The 15,720-nt window shown below is 39.1% G+C and overlaps 1 protein-coding gene across 3 annotated transcripts in view; it reads right to left on the minus strand.

Moving 5' to 3' along the window:
- Positions 1–15,720, minus strand: part of RB1CC1 (RB1 inducible coiled-coil 1) — a 93,871-nt gene that overhangs the window by 36,499 nt on the left and 41,652 nt on the right. For all 3 annotated transcript variants that reach the window (XM_043601067.1, XM_043601066.1, XM_043601068.1), the window contains exons 9-15: positions 7,065–7,249; positions 6,708–6,894; positions 6,542–6,623; positions 6,214–6,275; positions 4,265–4,368; positions 3,689–3,815; positions 1,698–3,598 (exon numbers count right to left, since the gene is read on the minus strand). In XM_043601067.1, coding sequence (XP_043457002.1) covers positions 1,698–3,598; positions 3,689–3,815; positions 4,265–4,368; positions 6,214–6,275; positions 6,542–6,623; positions 6,708–6,894; positions 7,065–7,249 — 2,648 coding nt within the window. The remainder of the gene's footprint in view (positions 1–1,697; positions 3,599–3,688; positions 3,816–4,264; positions 4,369–6,213; positions 6,276–6,541; positions 6,624–6,707; positions 6,895–7,064; positions 7,250–15,720) is intronic.

Below are 15,720 nucleotides of genomic sequence, written 5' to 3' on the forward strand. Positions count from 1 at the left end.
CCTGGATTAAACCCTCCAATCCCCCCAGAATACATAAAGAGTTTCTGTTTTCAAAACAGAAGGGGAGGGGCGCCTGGGTGGCGCAGTCGGTTGAGCGTCCGACTTCAGCCAGGTCACGATCTCACGGTCCGTGAGTTCGAGCCCCGCGTCGGGCTCTGGGCTGATGGCTCAGAGCCTGGAGCCTGTTTCCGATTCTGTGCCTCCCTCTCTCTCTGCCCCTCCCCCGTTCATGCTCTGTTTCTCTCTGTCCCAAAAATAAATAAACGTTGAAAAAAAAAAATTTTTTTTAATAAAAAAAAAAACAAAAACAAAAAAAAACAAAAAAAACAAAACAGAAGGGGAAGTTGAGCTGTAGGTCAATATATGCATATTACACAGCAGAAAGTCAATCACAAGAGACTGTAAAAGTGATTAGGCAAGAAACAGGTTAAAACATATCAGGCATACAAACCTATAAATATATTCACTTGGAAGAATTAGTGATAGAGCTCGTGGATAATGCTCCAGAAATTCTTTATTAGGCCATAAAACCCCTCAGTGGCATTTAAAGAGCAGAAATAACTGAAGACTACTTTCTCTGGTCAAAAGGCGGTAACATCAGACAGGAACAATATTAAAAATGCAAAAAACCCAAAGCCCCCAAAAAACAACCCCCACTGTATAAAACCTGGAATTTAAAAACATTATCTTTTGAACCGCAGAGGGAATAACTGAACTTTAGTATGAACTTTAATATCAAGAAAATAACAATGAAACTGGCCCCAATTTAGAATTTAGCCTTTACTAAGCGCTGCTCAGAGGAAGGTGTTATCTTTCATACATACTCAACTTCTTAAAATGGTTTATTTACTTTATTTATTTATTTTGAGAGAGAGCGAGAGAGCACAAGCGAGCAGGGGAAGGGGCAAAGAGAGAGGTGAGAGAATCCCAGGCAGGTTCCGCACTGCCAGTGCAGAGCCTGATGCAGGGCTCGATCCCACAAACCATGAGATCACAACCTGAGCCGAAATCAAGAGTTGGGATGCTTAACTGACTGAGCCACCCAGGTGCCCCACACATTCACAATTTAAAAAGAAGAGAAAACAGTAATTTTCAACTGGAAGAAATTAGAAAAAAAGACTTCACATAAACCAAAGGGAATTTAATGAATTAAAAAGGAAGTCCTTGAAAACACTTGAAATTTGAAAAAAAAAATCATCCTCTGGAAGTCCAAGTGCTAATCCATTTTATTTTTATTATTTTTTTCTATTTTTTTTAAGTTTATTTAATTTGAGAGAGTGCACACACACACACACACACACACACACACACGTGCTCATGGGGGAGGGGCACAGAGAGTGAGCGAGTGAGCGAGCGAGAATCCCAAGCAGGCTCCACACTGTGAGCAAGGAGCCCTACAAATCCTAAGATCAGGACTTGAGCCGAAATCAAGAGTTGGATGCTTAACCGACTGATCCACCCAGGGGCCTCATCAAGATACTAATCCATTTTAAAAAGCCACTAATGGACTTAGGTAGTGTTATTTTTTAAATGTTTCTAAGAAACACTGACTACAAAAGTTTTTATTTTATAAAAATACCTGTTACTTTATTTACCTAAGATACGTAAGTAAATCAAGGTACTGTGATTACACACACAATTAAAATTTGACTCGCCAATATTTTCATTCTATAATTACAGCCTAAAGTAATTCTTACCTTTTTGCTATTTGATTCTCAAGATGTTTAACTTTTTCTAATAACTCTTTCTCAACAGCTTCTCTCTCCAATTTAAACTCCTTTAGGGCAGTCTGAATAGCTTCTTCTTTCTCACAATTAAGCTTCTGAATTAACCGTTCTCTGTCTTGTTCCTGGCTCATGACAAATTTCTCTTTGTCCTTCTCAAGTTTCTGGATAATAGCTTCATACTTCTCTTCCTGCTGGGTGAGTTTTTCCTCTTTTTGCTTTTCAAGAGCACTCAATTCCGCATCCAGTTTACTCTGCAGTTCAGCTATTTCTTCTTTCAGGTTTTTTTCCACTTCAAATGCTTGGTGGTGCAAGGATGTTACTTGGTTTAATTCAGCTTTCAGCAGGTCAGATTCTTCTTCGTGTCTACTAATTAACTCTGAAATGCACTGATCTTTTTCAATGGTCATTAAAGTTCTTAGTTCTGCCAAGCCCACCTGGTAGCTTTCGTTATTATCCTGAATCTTTTGGTTGAGTTTACTTATCTCTGTTCTCAAATTTTCCGTCTCTTGTTCAAGGAGAGATTTTAAGGTCTCCTTCTGCTGGGCTCTGCTTTCTTCCAGCAAAATTTTTATTTCATCGGTTTCTGCTTCCTTCAATGCAAGTTCAACCTCTAATTTACATCTCACGTCCGACAGATCGGAAACTTTGAGTTTTAATTCCTGGAGCTGTTGTTCTTTCTCCTGGATAGCGGCGGCATGAGACTCCTGGATCTGGTCGATTCTGTGCTGATTCTCCTTCTTCAATTTCTCCAAAGACGCCCCGTGGTCGGTCTTAGCCTTCTCGACCTCCTGCATGTGCCTGGCGTGCAGAGCGTCCTCGAGCTCCTTGAGGTGACGCTGCTCTAAGCCCTGGAGCTCCGTCCGCAACAACTGAATCTTCTCATCGTTTTCCACGTGGAGCTTCTGCAGGTCTTCCAGAACGGTCTCCCGCGAGTGTTTCAGCTCGTCGATCTCGCAGCTCTGCGTGCGCATGAGACTTTCCATCTCCAGCAACTTCTGATCCTTCTCATTTTGCAGGCAGATGACGGCTTCTTTTTCATGTTTAACCAGAGCAAATTCGTTATCTTTGTTTTGTAAAACCTCCTCGAGGCACGCCAAGTCTCCTTTCAGCTTTTTAATTTTGTTTTCGTTTTCCTCACCCTCCTTTCTGAGTGCAGCAAGTCTGTCTTCATACTCACTTTTTAAAGACTGCAGTTCTTTTTGATGTTTTTCATTTAGTGTCATTTCCAGAGAATATCTTACCTTTTCAATAACGTTTCTTATTTCTAATGCTGTACATTTTAAAGAATTTGAGAAGTCACACTGTCCTTTCTGGACAAATGTTCTGAAGTGGCAAAGGTCTTTCTTGATGGTCTGTATACTGAAATGTGAGTCTTGGGCAACAAGTCGGCACTTTTCCAACTGGACATTTAGAGAAGCATGATCTCCTAAATCCTCTTTCCCACATACGTTTGTATCCTGCATCCGTCTACTGTCTATTGCATTGATGACTGATGAATAAAGCGATTCCACCATCATTTCTGGACTCTGTGGATCACTTATAGGATTAGGAGATGACAAATTTTCTTCTATTACAAACTCATTCACAGCAGACATAAAATCCGATTCAGGACTCTCTGCCAACGAATCTAAGTCCAATGAAACTTGATGAATAGTCTGTTCTATGTTTGGATGAGGGATAGTTTCAAAATCAAAGGTATGTGCATCGATGCTATCTGGAGATAGTTCTTCTAAGGGACACACCGCAGGACACAAGGGATCCTGAACGGCGAGCGGAGGAGGAGTTCTGGGTGAGGTAGTAGTTGCGATTCCTGCTGTACTTTCTATCCTTGGTGAGGAAGCCGACTGTGGGGATACCTGACTCATGGATGCCTGGAAGAGAGAGGGACAGGCTTTACAGAGCTGCAGCAACAAAAACACGTAATACCAGTGAAGCAAACCACTTGTAAGAACTTAATTTGCCTTTTGTTCACTCAGTAGATCTGTAATGGTCTGTGACATTTCATCCAAACTTTGTGCTGCTTTTACCAAATTGTGTAGCGCAAGTACATGCTGGTGTAGAGGCTCAAAATCACAAAGTAAGGGAACCCTGAAACAGAATGCAATTAAATTAGAGTTCTGATTCTGCAATGACAAGATGGATACCTACACGCAAACATGTCAAACTATGTCCAAAATAACTACAGTGTCAACATCCTCTTCAAATCAATCCCAGCAACAGCTGCAGGGGCCTGAGGCATAATCGTTACAGTGATGAATTAGAAATCCCCCACAGTATACAAAAAGTCAGAGTAATTAATTACTAGAAAAAAAATTAATTGCATGTAAGGCATTAATTTCCTTCCACTTTATCTTCATTTTCTGATCATTTGCATATTCCCTAGAAATTTCCTAAAGCAGCACAGGGAAGCCAGTCTATCATAACGCATTTCTATATTCGGGCATCTCCTAAGACTACTGGTGCTACTTTCCACAGCTCCAAAATAAGGAAAACATTGTAAGGGGATAACCCAAGTCAAAAACACTAATGACATTTACCTGAGGAATGGCTGAACTTCTGAAGGACAAAATGATTGCAGAAACTGTAGATCTTTTAATGAAATATCTGGAAGTTCACAGTCAAACTTTCGAGGCTTCTGTGTCTACACAAAACAAAACAAATCAACTCAAAAATGACCAAAAGACATAAGAGGACAAATTCACAAATGCTTTTTTACTGTCATTAATTCCAATATGACGAAGAAGCAAACGTGCTACAAAGCCCCTACTAACATTTAAGGAATAGAATAAAACAAAATAAAAACAAGGGACTATTCAATGACAACACGGTATACTATTTTCTGAGTCTCAAATAACTGGGAACCATAAGCTGTTGGTGATTAACTGTCGGGACAGTTCCTTTCTGTCGTCAGCTTTTTAAAAATGGGGTAGCAGCCTGTCAACATTAAAGGAACACATCTGCGTCACTAGCACATAGGCTGTTCCCGAAGTTTTCTTTGACTTACAGCCTCACCATGAAGATCTCTCTAGCCCTGGCCCCATTTCTATGCCTATCACTTACTAGCATGCCTTGTTGCTGTGCTGTGAAAAGTTTTCTCCTAAGTAACACTGCCTTGCTTGCCTTTCACTGGATCTTTTTTCCATTACATTTTCAAATATAAACTCTTAGCCGATTTCAGCTTCTTTAAAAACAAATTAGATTTATAACATCATTTCTTTATGATGTTGGCAAGAAATACTTAGAGAGAGAGAGAGAGAGAGAGAGAGAGAGAGAGAGAGGCAGGCAGCGTGTGTGGGGGAGGGGCAGAGAGAGAGAAGGAGACAGAGAATCCCAAGAGGCTCCATACTGTCAGTGTGGAGCCAGGTGTGGGGCTGGAACTCACGGAACGGTGAGATCACAACCTGAATGGAACAGAGAGTCCGATGCTTAGCCGACCGGGCCCCCCAGGCTCCCCCGAGAAATACAACTGTTAAAGTAACTCCAACTGTTGGATTCATTACCTAACCAGATTTAGAAATGTCAAGATGTTCTTCATTAAAGAGTTCTTCATAAAAGAACCCCATTACATCGCTTATTCTTAGATATTCGAAATTACATAGTTAAAGCCCTAAGAAATCCTGCAGTATGCAAACATGGTTAACAGCTAAGCAGTGTATCTGAAGACCAACAAAAAAACCTACAGCATTTCCCGAACTTCTTTGACCTGCGGAATCATTTTTTTCATGAAATAAAATGATCGATCCCCGGTAATCCTGGTTTCACAACACAAATGTATTTCTCATGGGTTCAATGAAGACCACCTCAAGAGCTAGCTACCCTCTTCTGATCTGTAAACACATGAATAAAATAGGATGGAGGTGGTGGTGGTTAGCAGTGGTGGTGAAGAGAATGAAAAGGGGAGAGGACAGAAGGACAAGAAGGGGCCGGGAAGGGGAGAAAAAGGAGGGGAGAGAGAAAGAGGAGGGGGAAGGACACGGGCAAAATAACAAGCAAGTCTGTTCCTACCAATCAGCAGCTTAACAGTATAGTATGGCTTATCCTCCTGTGTTATGAAAACCCTTGACTGAAAACTATGAATGTATCTTAGAGTTAAACGACAACTGGCTTTTAAAACCAAAACTGTTTTTACGTTGATAAAAAAGAATTCTACATGTTTCTGAAAATCTCCCTCCTTCTGAAATAAAGGTTTGAACACATACAAAATATAGTCACGGTTAGAAAATATACACACAACGGGTGCCTGGGTGGCTCTGTCAGTTAAGCGTCCGACTTCAGCTCAGGTCATGCATGACCTCATGGTTCGTGAGTTTGAGCCCCGCGTCGGGCTCTGTGCTGACAGCTCAGAGCCTGGAGCCTGCTTGGGATTCTGTGTCTCCCTCTCTCTCTGCCTCATCCCCGCTCACACTCGAGCTCACTCTCTCTCTCTCAAAAATAAACAAACATTAAAAAATAAATTAAAAAGAAAAAGAAAAAAGAAAATACATACACAAAAGGACGGGGGCCAGGAGTCCAATCCCTTAAACAGACGATTTCTTAAAAAGGACTTCCCTGTGTAAAGAAAGGAACAACATGGTTATTTTATAACTTTCTATTTTGGGGGGAAAAAAACCCTCTGGTTTTTAAAAAAACAAATGGACAATTCTTCATATTTAAATTTTAACAATGGATTCAACTCTACAGACCTTAAAAGCAATGTTCCCCCAGATCTGACTGTAATTAATATCACATACATGCTACATAATAATACATTCATATCTACAAAACAGAAACAGCATTTTTCATCACAAATAAATCTATTAGTGAAGAACACTTACTAAATAATTTCCCAAAGGATTCCCTTTTTGACTTTTCAGCTTCGTATAATCGCTTTCCATCTTTGACCAAAGCACCAGCCCACTAAGAGGAGGAAAGCTGATGTTAGTATCACGCACCAATTCGTTAAGGCTCATACACAACGAGAACAGAATTCAACTTGCGTACCTCCCTGTAGTGTTTAATGAACATTTTTCTCCTTACAACCTCAACAACAGCTAAGCAGTACATCTGAGGAACTGTACTAAGAGCTTCAACAATTTTGACTCTTTCTAACAGTTCTATTACGAGGCGGAGCAAAGCTTGCAATTTCTCTCCGTCTTGATCAGCATGAAGCATCACAAAGCAACACCACCTATAGAATGAAATTGAGACACACAAACTCTATAAAAATGATCTAATCCCAAGTTTATCAACCAAGCAAATATTTCAATGTAATGCTAAGAGACAATGACTCCATTATGTGGTAGAAATTTTAAAAATCAACGCTAGCCACCCTAGATTCGATGGAACAGAGTCACTTACTTCAGTCTGACATGTAGGTTATTTGCTAGCTCCTGTTTGGCAGTGGTACACTTCTGTTTAATATCCAACAGTTTTCTATGATTTTGCAACATAATCATCAACTGATTTGCGTGACTCAGGCACAAATCAGGTAATACAGATGCATCCTTCAAGTTTTCAGCTCTCATCTGATTAGCTAAAAATCCCTTTGAGAGAAAATATTGAAAAGGATATTAACTTTCTTTCATGAAAGACATCAACATTCATTTAAGAGGAAAATCTTTGTTAAACATGAACTGTTCTACTTTCAAACATGATTTTTTTTTTAAAGTTCATTTATTCTGGGGGCGCCTGGGTGGCGCGGTCGGTTAAGCGTCCGACTTCAGCCAGGTCACGATCTCGCGGTCCGGGAGTTCGAGCCCCGCGTCGGGCTCTGGGCTGATGGCTCAGAGCCTGGAGCCTGTTTCCGATTCTGTGTCTCCCTCTCTCTCTGCCCCTCCCCCGTTCATGCTCTGTCTCTCTCTGTCCCAAAAATAAATAAACGTTGAAAAAAAAAAATTTTAAAGTTCATTTATTCTGAAGGAGGGAGAGAGACAGCGAGAGCGAGCACGCACCCACATGGGAGGGGCAGAGAGCGAGCGAGGAAATCCCAAGCAGGCTCTGTGCTGACAGCACGGACTTACAAACAGGAGATCATGACCTGACCCGAAATCAAGAGTTGGAGCTCAGCCAACCCTTAAACAAGATTTTAAAAATCTACCTTACTGAATGTAGGTGTGTTCATAAAAAGAGATTGTTTTTAAGAACTCTCTGCTCATCTAATTCTACTCCATTTTCACGCTAGGGGATTAAAAAAAACAACAACAAAAACCCACTGGGAAGAGTGATTTGTCCAAGGACACAGTCAAATTACAACTGGAACTTATGTGTCTAGACTCCTACGCCATCATGGGTCAGTCAGAGCATGACATTACATAAAACATGGGCACTGATTTTAAGCCATGAAATAACTGACTTAATCTAACCTCTATGATACTCAATAGTATTTTGTACATTTCCCCAAATGAGTAACAATCAATTGACTGCACTTTTTATTGAAAAGTCATTCCTCTCTCCAGTATTTCTGGACTATATTTTGTTCTACTATACAGATAGATATATAGATACATAGACAGGTAGATAGATGAGTGCAAATATTGTTAGAACAATAACTTAAATGTGTAATTAAACAAAGTTTTTTAATGTTTATTTATTATTGATAGACAGAGAGACAGAGCCCGAGCAGGGGAGGGGCGGAGAGAGAGGGAGAGACAGAATCCAGAGCAGGCTCCAGGCTCCAAGCTGTCAGCACAGAGCCCAACACGGAGCTCGAACTCACAAACCACGACATCATGACCTGAGCTGAAGTTGGACGCTTAACCAACTGAGCCACCCAGGAGCCCCTTAAGTGTGTAATTTTACAATGCGATTTATTATTTGGTAAGAAAAATAACTCCCGTACTTTTTCTTGGCTATCCTTACTCAGTTGTTTTCATAGGTATATGCATCATTTTGTTAAGTAGGGGTTGTGTTTAGGCTACAAATTAATTCAGACAGATATGCCATATTTAAAACAAGGTAGTTGTGGGGTGCCTGGGTAACTCAGTAGGTTAAGAGTCTGACTCTTGATTTCAGCTCGGGTCAGGTCATAATCTCATGGTTCGTGGGCTCGAGTGCCGAGCCTTCTTTGGATCCTCTGTCTCCCTCTCTCTATCCCTCTCTCTCTCTCTCTCAAAAAACAACAAAAAAATGTTTAAAAAAAAAAAAAAAAAAGGTAGTTGTGTGTACAAAACTTTAACCAAAACCTAACAGCAAACACTTAAAAAAGGTCCAAAGACATCTTGATGATGTTATTACTAAGTATCTTTATTGTATCTGTAGGTTCTTTTTCCTTCTCTAAATAATTAAGGTGCTATACAAGTTTCGGGATTTGCACATCCATCCTACTCCCATCCTTGCTGCTGTAAATAATTATCCTTCTAGGAACAATATGGCTGGCGACAGTATGTCTTCCAACTTTTGGTAGTTCTCACTCTCCTTTCTGTTTCATGTCTTTCTAAATTTCAAGAACACATTTGAATTTAAATGATGTGCGTTAAAATAAAGTCAAAATGGTTTAATATCTGAAAATAAGACAATTTCAACAGTAATTGTGTATCTTACTTCCGTTGCAATATGCTATATGCTCAACTGTGACTATATTTTTCCGAATTTAAAAATAACTTACTGCGCTTTCATCAACTGTGTTAAAATCTTAGTAAGTTTTCAACTACTCTTTACTGAACCCAAGTAAATTACATCATCCATCCCCCAAACTAAATTCTAGACTATCAATAAAGAACTTCCTGACAGCGGGAGCACATATATGCAAATGTTGCAAGAAAAAATGTAAATCCGTTTTCAATAAAATAAATTTGTTACACCATCCTTAGTATAATAGACTAAGTAGAAAAATCCTTACGAGGTACAAGCTTCTTAAAATAAGTCACAGGAACGAAAAGTACAGCATAGGGAAGAGAGTCAACAATACTGTCGTAATGTCGTATGGTGACAGATGGTGATTACACTTAATGACGGTAAGCACTAAGTAATGTACAGAAGTGTTCAGTCACTACATTGTAGACCTAAAACTAATAGAGTATTGCATGTCAACTATGCTTAAATTTAAAAAAAGTAAATAAAAAAACCAGAATAATCTCTGATGCCATGTAGTATTAATTTTTTGTGTGTAAATAAGGATTGATAGCTACATGACGCATATATGTTTAAAAGAAAATTACATAGGTGACTGAGCGAAGATAGAAAGCAGAACTTAAACTATATCATAATTCTGAATTTCACTAGATTATCTAATAAGAATTAAATAATCATGACAACGTTCTAAAGAAATATAACTACTTGCTAGTTTACTACAGTATTTACGACTGCCCTCAAGATGTATTCTGTGAACTTTTCATTTAGGAAGACGATTCCTTGTTATTTATTTATTTTTGAGAGAGAGAGAGAGAGACAGACAGACAGACAGACAGACAGACAGACAGAGTGTGAGCAGGGAAGGGGCAGAGAGACAGGGAGACAGAGAGTCCCAAGCAGGCTCCCTGCTGTCAGCATGTAGAGCCTGACGCAGGACTTGAACTCACAAAATAATGAGATCACGACCTGACCGAAATCAAGAGTCAGGTGCTTAACCCACTGAGCTGCCCGGGTGCCGCCCCTGTTAGTTTCTTAGTTTGCTGATAATCTTAAGGATAAGAAGATGGCTAAAGAAATAATACATACTGAATAAATTTTCAGGGCTCCAGTGTTCACAGACCTGGTGAAGTTTCTCTGTCAGACCAGATAGAAGGGTCCATAAACATCACCGGAAGTGTTGTGGTTTTAAAAAAATTACTTGCTTAAAGCTTCCTGAACTGATCTTTTTCGTATAAGATATGTAGACAATAAATCTCCTTCTATCATTTCTTTTCCTTTCTCTTCAAGAGTGCTTAGAAGATTGAACTGCTATGTAGATAAAATGAGCTACACAAAATGGTGTTTCCACAAGATTTAAAATCAATTCCTCAAATCAATTAATCTGAATGTATCTACTTTCACCAACCACATTCTCAACAAAATACTGATAAGCAAAGAAAATAGGTGCAATGGGAAAAAAATATATTAGCTGTAACAAAACTGACAGATGAGACATCTATAAATAAAATGTGAAAGATCCCAGACCAGATTAAAGAGAATTCTAACATTTCACAAACTTAAGACTATGCTAACCCAAATTCTGATTCTAGAAGTATTGATCACCCACCTACTATGGGTCAGGAACAGTGACAAGGCACTGTGAACAGGGCAATGAGAAAGACAGACTACAGTCCTGCTGGTGTGGAGCTTATATTCTTCAAGAAGAAAGTGCTTTTTAAAAAACACACACCATCACTTAAATATGATTATGACATAGGCTAAGAACAACATGCGAAGAGAAAATAAATCGGATCAAGACTGCAAAATCAGAGAAAGCTGGCCTGTGGAAGTGATGTCTCAGTTAAAACCCTTGACTCTGAATCCCGTGACAGTCAAATACATAAAAATAGAGGAGTGAAAAGTTGCTCCAATGCGCACATATCACCCAACCTCCACAGGTTATCTCCCGTCTCTCATGAGTGCACTGAGAATTATCTTATTAAAGTCAATTTCTCTCAGGGCTTCACTCAGGCAAGCCCAGCTGACATCCATCAATCTTAGGGACTTGATTTGCATCTATTTTACAGTTTTGTTCTGAATATGTATGTAACACACTTAATGTTAAAAAGTATGTAGGAACATCAAAAAATTTCACTGAGGAATAATTAAATGAGAATTTAATTGCCCCTCAATGTCAAAAAAGGACTAAAATGTTTCAGGTATCAAAATCAAAGAAAAACATTTTTTTAAAGTAGGAATATTATCGCTAGTTAGGATAAAATGTTCTAAAAGCTAAATTCTATAAGCTACTACAGCTTAAAATATTAGCAAAAGCTGCAGATACATGAGGGGGAAAGAAGATGGTTGGACAGGGTACTTCTATCACCACAGGACATCAAAAATTAATTTTCAAATTTTCACAGGAACAGTATAGGACATGTCCACTAAATTTTATTTCAGTCTGGGTTCAAGAAAGTTTAAGGGTCAGGTCTGGAAAGCAAACAAAAAAGGATCAAATCTAAAGGAAATCCTTCTTCCATTAAAAAAAAATGTTTTTTTAATGTTTATTTTTGAGAGACAGAGGGAGACAGAGTGTGAGTGGGGGAGGGACAGAGAGAGAGGGAGACACAGAATCCGAAGCAGGCTCCAGGCTCTGAACTGGCTCGAACTCACGAGCTGTGAGATCACGACCTGCACAGAAGTCCAACAATGCCCAACCAACTGAGCCACCTAGGCTCCCCTCCTTCTTCCATTTTTTAAAGAAAATAAAAAAGTACCATTAGCCTTTCATCACGGCAACTACACTTCCAGAAAAATGACATATCCTTGTATGACACAAGTCCATTTGCTGAATCCAATGCAGATCTGAGAATAACATCAGCAAGATTTAAAAAAAAAAAAAAACACAACCATATGTAAAACCATTCCTTGTAGCTGCCTGATTGTAGAAACAGTATTACACACACACACACACACACACACACACACACACACACACACCCCTACACACACCAAGAGATTTGAAGGAAGCAAAGAGAGGAAATAGATAATCTAAGAAAACTGGAAGCCCTGGTTTATTCAATTAGGGAAATAGCTATAAAGAAATGTGGAGATTCAAACTTTTTTTTAAATGTTTATTTATTTTTGAGACAGGGAGACAGGGAGAAGGACAGAGGATGCAAAGTGGGCACTGTGCTGACAGAACTCATGAACTGTGAGACCATGACCTGAGCCAAAGTCAGATATTTAACCAACTGGGCCACCCAGGCACCCCCAAAGGTGGCTCATTAAAGGAATGATGAGTTCATAAAATTAAATATGAAAAATGACTAATACATCTGACTACAGCGGAATTTAAAATTTCTGTGTAACAATTTTTATAACACTATCAACAAAGAGAAAGACAGTTATCTGTATTATTTACAATAGACAAAGAATTACCCAGACTACATATATAATAAATTCTTACAGAAAAACATTAGGATAAAAAACTGGCAACCAACCAAATTGAGGAAATAGATGGGAAACACTGATATAAGGGAAACAGCTCTTCTCATTAATTACTGGGAGTGTTGATTGATTTTTCCTTTATGGAGAGTATAACATTACTAATTAATATTTAAAATGCACAAACACCCTAGTCCAACAATTCCATTACTGGAGGCTGTCTCTAAAGAAATACTAGAACATGCATGTTAAGACAGAGAAGTGCTAGGATATTAAAACAGTGTTTGTAACCTGAAAAACTGGAAAGAACCTGAAGAATCATCAAGAGAAGTCTGGTTGGTTAACTAAATTGTTTGATTCACTCTATCAAGGGTTAAAGTGAAAAAGAATGACATCGGAGAAACAGCAAAATTTCAGGAATTCAGAGCTGTCTCAAGTAGTGATAAATTGTAATTTAATGGTAATGCAGACCAAGCTTCCTGTGGCATTAGTTACTAGAGACCTAAGAAAGCAGTGAAGGAGAAGGGCCAGGATCTAAGGAGGAGGAGGAAACCGAGAGAGGCCAGTTAGGCAACTAAGGAATGCTTTGCCTAGAGACAAGTGTTGATTCCTGAAGAGAGTCCAAAACTAAGAATAAAAAGACAAGCAATCCTGGGGCGCCTGGGTGGCTCAGTCGGTTGAGCTTCCAACTTCGGTTCAGGTCATGAATTCAAGCCCCACGTCGGGCTCTATGCTGACAGCTCAAGGCCTGGAGCCTGCTTAAGATTCTGTGTCTCCCTCTCTCTGCCCCTTCCCTGCTCGTGCTCTGTCTCTGTGTCTCAAAAATGAATAAACATTAAAAAAAATTTTTTTTAAAGACAAGCAATCCTTCTGACATTCTCACGGAGCTATGAAATAAAAAACTGGAGATCAGTGCCAGCCAACAAAAAGGATGATGGAACACACTTTGTCCTAGTACCCCCAAAGCTATATCCTATGGAATTCGAGTCTACAAAAGCAGACTGGCTAACACAAGGACTGGAAGACCAACTTCTATCACCTAAATCCCTGAAACTGGATTAAGATGATCTAAGATTGTAACTGCCCTTTCAACACGCACACAAATTCTCTCTAGAAGAAGCTTCATGCTTCCTTGGCTTTTCTTATCAAAAATAATGCCTAATGGCACATGCAAAGGCAAGACCACATTAATTACAAGAAACAACAAAAACATCCACAGAAACATAGGCACAAGCATGGAGCTCAGATACAGACTTTTAAATTACTATATGGTTAATTTGATCAAAGAGATGATGGATGAGACAGAATATCTTGGTAGATAATTTGAAACTATATAAACAAAAGAACCAAACTGAAATTGCAGAGCTAAAAAACAAACAAAAACTAAAAATCAATAAATGGACGTAATAACAGCTATTCAGTGGGGAAAAAAATTAATCCCAATTGTTAGGTCAAAAGGAAACATCCAGAATAAAGCACAGATAGATATAACAAATGGGAAATACAGGAAATAAGAATAAATGCAAAGAATGAGATGAAAGGTCTAATTCGTGTGTAACTGGAACCAATGAAGGAAAAGGGAAAGAGTGAGGCAAAGGCAAAATTTGAAGAGAAACTGATTGGGAATTTTACCAAAAGACATGTCAGTAAGCCACAGCTTCCCGTAGTACTATATGCCCAACCCAAAGCAGCAGAAATACAAAGAAAACCACATCCTGTCATATTATTGTAAAACTGTTAACAACCAAACCAAAGGCAATGTGCGAAAAACAAATTGTCGACAGCCTAGACTCCGTATCAGGAGAAAACACCTTTCAGAAATAAAGGTGATTTAACGAGATTTTCAAATGACAAAAACTAAATATGCTAATAAAGGATACTACAGGATATTCTAATGCATATGAAACTTACAAGGATGCGTGTGTTACTTAAAAGGAAAAAAGCTAATCTGGAAGACAGAATACTAAATACTTAAAAACAAAAACTTTTAAATGATAAAAATAATCCAAAGGGCAAAAGCACAAAGACATAATTGAAGGAAAAAAAAGAAGAAAAATTGGAAATGGTAGATTTATTTTTTTTTTATTTAAAAAAAAATTTTTTTTCAACGTTTTTTATTTATTTTTGGGACAGAGAGAGACAGAGCATGAACGGGGGAGGGGCAGAGAGAGAGGGAGACACAGAATCGGAAGCAGCCTCCAGGCTCTGAGCCATCAGCCCAGAGCCCGACGCGGGGCTCGAACTCCCGGACCGCGAGATCGTGACCTGGCTGAAGTCGGACGCTTAACCGACTGCGCCACCCAGGCGCCCCTGGAAATGGTAGATTTAAAAACAAATATTCAGTAATTTCATTAAATAAATGAACTAGGAGCACCTGGGTGGCTCAGTTAAGCGTCCAACTCTTGATTTTGGCACAGGTCACGATCTCACAGTTCATGGGATCAAGCCCTGCCTCGGGCTCTGCGCTGACAGTGTGGAGCTTCCCTGGGGTTTTCTCTCTCCCTCCATGTCTGCCCTTCCCCTGACTGTGTTCTCTTTCTCAAAATAAACATGAAAAAAATTTAAGAACTGTTTAAAAATAAATAAATAAATAAATGGACTAAATGTTCCAATTAAGAAATTTCTCAACTTATTTGGAGGCCATCAAAACCTTGATGCCCAAACTTGACAAATACATACCAAATGAAAAATACATACAGGGGAGCCTGGGTGACTCAATCAGTTAAGTGTCTGACTTGATTTTGGCTCAGGTCATGATCTCAAGGTTCCTGAGATCGTGCCCCAAGTCAGCAAAGATAGCACGGAGCCTACTTGGGATTCTCTCCCCACTCCTCTCTCTGCCCCTCCTTTGTGCACATTCTCGCTCTGTCTATAAATACACACACACACACACACACACACACACACACACACACACACAAATATAATTCAGTTTACCAAAATGTTAAAAAAGACAACATATTATGACCATGTTGAGTTTATTCCAAGAATCCAAGGATGGTTCAAGATTAGAAGCTAT

Source organism: Prionailurus bengalensis, chromosome F2 (genome assembly GCF_016509475.1).
Source record: "Prionailurus bengalensis isolate Pbe53 chromosome F2, Fcat_Pben_1.1_paternal_pri, whole genome shotgun sequence".
Lineage (NCBI taxonomy): Eukaryota > Metazoa > Chordata > Mammalia > Carnivora > Felidae > Prionailurus > Prionailurus bengalensis.